At 34.9% G+C, this 5408-nt stretch overlaps 1 protein-coding gene across 1 annotated transcript; it reads left to right on the top strand.

Moving 5' to 3' along the window:
- The first annotated feature begins 1888 nt into the window (after positions 1-1888).
- On the top strand, positions 1889-3529 carry LOC111912503 (uncharacterized). Its single transcript, XM_023908236.2, has one exon. The coding sequence runs from the start codon at positions 2125-2127 to the stop codon at positions 3238-3240; it is 1116 nt and encodes a 371-aa protein (XP_023764004.1). The 5' UTR covers positions 1889-2124; the 3' UTR covers positions 3241-3529.
- Positions 3530-5408: the final 1879 nt, after the last annotated feature.

Here is a 5408-nt window from a genome sequence, read left to right on the forward strand (position 1 = left end):
TAGTTGTATTTCATGACTATAAACTTGTACCAATATATTTTGTATGTCTTGTGAATCAATTTTATATGTTTTTTATATTTTGTAAATTAGTTTTGTATGATTTTAATTAGTTTGTATTTATTTTAAAATATAAAAAAAAATTGAATGTATTAAAAGGCTAAGAAAAAAAAGATTTCATATATATTAGAAGGTGTAAGTGAGAGGATATAAAAATAATAATATGGCATGTAGGATTGGAATGGTGGGAAGAATGAACTCTATTTACAATTAATTAACTGAGAATACAATGTTTTGTAAACCTGTAAGTTTCTAGTATACATAATATATTTTGAACAGTGCAAATTAACCATTTTGACAAAACAATCATTTCTCAAAACAAAAAATTTAAGGGTGCGTTTAGTTGCGAAAAAATTAGCCGTTTTTCGGAAAAAAAATTCAAAAAAAATGAGAATTTTGAAAACGCGTTTAGTTCATCTATTTTTCTAAATTTTTCACGGAAAATGAAAATTTTCCGTTTCTAAAATTACAAAAAGTTTGAAATTTTTAAAAACGTGATAATCATTGTTTTTCACGTTTTTCTAATTCCAAAATTTTTCTAAAATATAAACACACAGTCACTGCTACCATAATATAAACACACAGTCACTGCTACCATAAAAATAATAATATGCCATGTAGGATTGGAATGGTGGGAAGAATGAACTCCATTTACAATTAATTAACTGAGAATACAATGTTTTGTAAACCTGTAAGTTTCTAGTATACATAATATATTTTGAACAGTGCAAATTAACCATTTTGACAAAACAATCATTTCTCAAAACAAAAAATTTAAGGGTGCGTTTAGTTGCGGAAAAATTAGCCGTTTTTCGGAAAAAAAATTCAAAAAAAATGAGAATTTTGACAACGCGTTTAGTTCATCTATTTTTCTAAATTTTTCACGGAAAATGAAAATTTTCCGTTTCTAAAATTACAAAAAGTTTGAAATTTTTAAAAACGTGATAATCATTGTTTTTCACGTTTTTCTAATTCCAAAATTTTTCTAAAATATAAACACACAGTCACTGCTACCATATCCATCTCTACCTACTTCCACCTTAACACCCCCAACCCACCATACCCCTACCTACTTACACCCATCCACTTTAACCCCCCCCCCCCCCCCCCCCCAACACACACACAAAAACAAACAAACAAACAAACAACACACATATACACACACACATACACACCACACACATACCCATCCCCACCCCACCACTACCCTGTCAAACACACACACACACACATCTTGACCCTACCCCCATAAACACACACACACACACATACACCTACAAACACACACACACACACACTCATCCCCACCCCACCCTACCCTCAATAACACACACACACACATAAAAACCTACATCTACCCCACCCCTACAAACACATACACACAAACCCACACCCACCCCCACCCCACACACATCCACACAGACACACCAACCCACCCAACACCATTACTACAATCACCGACCTAACATCATCATCACCACCTCCACCACTACCGCTACCATCACCACCGCCACCACAATTGCCGCCACCACTACCGTCGCCACCACCACACCCACAACTACCGTTTTATTAAAATAAAAACCGATAGAAAAATAGACATCTAAACACGTTTTTTAATTTTTTAAAACTGAAAATGAAAAATAAATAAGTTTTAACTAAACACGTTTTTTAAATTTTCCAATGAAAACTAAAGCGAAAAACAAAAACTAAAAAGAGAAAACTGAAAACAGTTTTTCCGTGTAACTAAAGGTAACCTAATCATTTTTTTATTTTCTCTGTTCAATATAGCATTCGTGTTGATATTATAACACCGTTGTATCTTCTCAAAAAATCATTATTAAATAATGAAATTTGTAGAAAATGGAAAGAAAGTAGGAGTTAGTATGTATATGAGACGCACGAGAACAAGATGCCATGAACTTGCCTTACACCCTTAACCTTTCTCACCTTTATCCATCCCATTCCCATCTTCAATACTCTTTCATGGCAGCGCCATCGCCATATCTCAATCTATATCTGCTCTGCCACCCATAACCAGTCATTCCGGTATTGGTGATTCCCCACTTTATGGCCAATATACGTCCGCTTTTAACAAACTTCATCTCCCTCCTCGTCATCGTACTCCACCTCGGTTGCTTCACCATCTACCCCACCACCCGCCACCACCACCACCGCCACCGTCCCAAAACACCTAGAAAAGCATCTGCTCCAGTCCCTCTGCTCCGTGTCACTTCCACCAAACTCAAACGCCATGGATGCCTCTCTTCCTTTTGGTCATTCATCAAACGAGTCTTCTCAACCAAATCCACATCGCAAGTTACAGACAAGAAGAACTCGATTCATGTTCATCAAATACCTTCTCCAGCATCTTCAACCCGTTCAATTTCATTCATTCCACCAGACGCCCAATCCACAACCCGACCAGGTTCGCTCACGGAATCCGATTACCTTCCCATGCGCAATGAAATCCATCCCTGCCTGAACTGCGGTGAGGTTTTCCAAAAACCCGGATTGCTTGAACAACACCAATCCATCAAACACGCTGTTTGCGAGCTTTTGGATGACGATCCCGGAAAGAACATTGTCCAGATCATATTCACAACCGGTTGGCCTGAGAAAACACCGATTATCTCCCGGATCATGAAGATCCACAACACCCCAAAGATACTTGCCCAGTTTGAAGAATACAGGGAGATCGTGAAGTCAAAGGCGGCGCGACCCGGTGATTCCCGGCGGAGGGACGAACGATGTATCGCCGACGGCAACGAATTGTTACGATTTTACTGCACCACTTTCCTGTGTGATCTGGGGCAAAATGGTAATTCTAGCATCTGTGTTAACCAGTATTGTAATGTGTGTGAGATAATCGGATCCGGGTTTTCACCCAAACTGGATGGTATATCCACTTTATCGAATAGCTGGAGAGGACACGTGGCAATTCCTGATGACATCGAGGACGAGTTCGGGTTCATGAACGTGAAACGGGCAATGATTGTCTGTCGTGTTATAGCGGGTCGGATCGGTTGTGACAAAGGTTCGGGTGACAAAGATGACCCGGGTTATGATTCTTTGGTGGGGAGGGAATCTGGTGCGAGGCAGAGCAGGTTAGAAGAAGAAGACGAGCTAATCGTGTTTAATCCGAGGGCTGTGCTTCCTTGTTTTGTGATTGTATATACTGCCTGATTATGATATGGGTGGTGGATTTTTTGGAGTAGGATGGTAGAGTGGGGTGTGATGCAGACCAGAGAAGCTCGCTAACAGGCTTTGCCCCGACCCGGACTACAGCGGTGCTATGTTTACTGAAATTGTGGTATACGATATGATGAGTTGTACTTTTCGCTTTAACTGCTGTATTTTTATTTTTATTTTTTAATTTATGTGATTGGGCCTTGGCAATCGTAAAAGAAACCAATAATAGTCCACTTTTAAACGTGTAGAAAGTTAGGTTATAATGTCATTAGATATTTTCTGATATGCTTTTTTTTTTCTTAAAGTTGTAGTCTTGAAAAATTAATAGATTTTGATTTCTTAATAATCTAATTGATGAAATAGGGATCAAGTAATAAGACAAAAGTTATTCTACATCAATTTTGTATTATAAATGTGATGTGGGCTAACGAAACATTAAAAACTAGTTATAATTGCTTAAAAACTACCTAATTACACAATCATTCTTACGTGCTTAGGGGTGTTCGTCTGGATGGATCGGTTTGATCCAATCCAATTAAGTAAATCCAAATTAATTTCGGTTTTCAAAATAAGGATCCGAATAGTCCAAACTAAATTCAAATCCGATCCGATCCGATCCATTAACAATTCGGTTGGATCGGTTTTTATAATTCAGTTTGAAAAACCAAAATATTTAAAAATAACATATAATTATAATACTAGCTAGTTTTATAGAAGAAGCAAAAACAAATTATTTAGTTGTGATTTAAAATTTATAAACAACTATTAACAAGTAAGAAGGTATATTCTAGTTTAAAATTTAATTGATAAAAAAACATTTGGAATAAAATGTAGATTAATGTTTTTTATAAGGTGAAACTTTTTGAACTTATATGAAAAGATAAATTATAAAATTAATAAATAATTATAGACATTTTAAAATTAAATAAATAATTAATTGTTATTCGGTTTTTTTTGGACTATTCGGTTCTTACTTAATAAACCAAAACCAATCCGAAATCCAAAATAATAATTCGGATTTGTTGAAAATCAATCCAAAAATTCGAATATCCGAACCAAATAGTCCAATCCAAATTTTCCAATTGGACATTTCGGTTTTATCCAATTAGTAAACAATCCTAGTGCATGATGTAACACAATCATTTTGAATGTGCGTGATGTAACCTAAAAAATTGTCATAAGGTTGATCAGGTTGTAATCTTAAATATGTTTTTCCAGTGTCGTAAGCAAGTCTCAATTAGATACATGTTACACTTATTCATAAGATCATTAGTCATCTGAGGACTTGCATCCTGGGATGTGACCATCGACGATTAAGTTAGTATCGATGTGAAATAATGATCGGATCCTTCAAGTGGAAGGAAGATGATTATATGCATGTAAGAGAGTCATGAGAGAGATTTTGGCTTACTTTCTTTCTTCATTATGTCTATCACATGATGAATTCATTGGAGAAATACATTTTACCGTGGGAGGAAAGTATGAGAGTTGTACCTTAGGTGGCGAGAGTACTTTTGTCTTGGGAATAGGCGAATTGTATTATCGAACCGAACCATCATGACAAGATCGAACCAAACAGTGTTGTCGAATCAAACTGTATGAAGAATCATGTTTAGCCGAACCATGTTGACCTGTCCCTGAAAAAAGGTTTGATAAGGGATATATCAATAGTGCACATGCAACAATTATATCTTTCTTTCTATAACCATATTTCTCCAAACTATAAAAATTACGAACCATAAGCAAATGACCACATAATTCATAAATAGTATGTCTTGTTTACCAAGATATTTTCTCATATAAAGTGAATCCACAAACTATGTGGGATTCTCATCACCTTTAGGAAATACATTGATGATATGTTGTTTATCTTCCACGCAATAGGACATTTTATTTACGTAATGTTTTTTGGAAAAAATGGAATATATCAATTGTAATATGGAGGAATTGAAATATATTATGCCTTTGGATGAAATCTCTTTTCTATTTGGTTTCTAGATTTTTTAAGAAATTAAAAAGTGAATTATATAATATGACAAAAATACATTTTTATTGATTTTTTATAACTTATTATTACTTTTAAAAAAGTATTAAAATTTCATTTAATTGTAAACGTAATTTATACTCTTAGAATGTCAAACCTATATTTTATTGAATTTGAA

Source organism: Lactuca sativa, chromosome 5, assembly GCF_002870075.4.
Source record: "Lactuca sativa cultivar Salinas chromosome 5, Lsat_Salinas_v11, whole genome shotgun sequence".
NCBI lineage: Eukaryota > Viridiplantae > Streptophyta > Magnoliopsida > Asterales > Asteraceae > Lactuca > Lactuca sativa.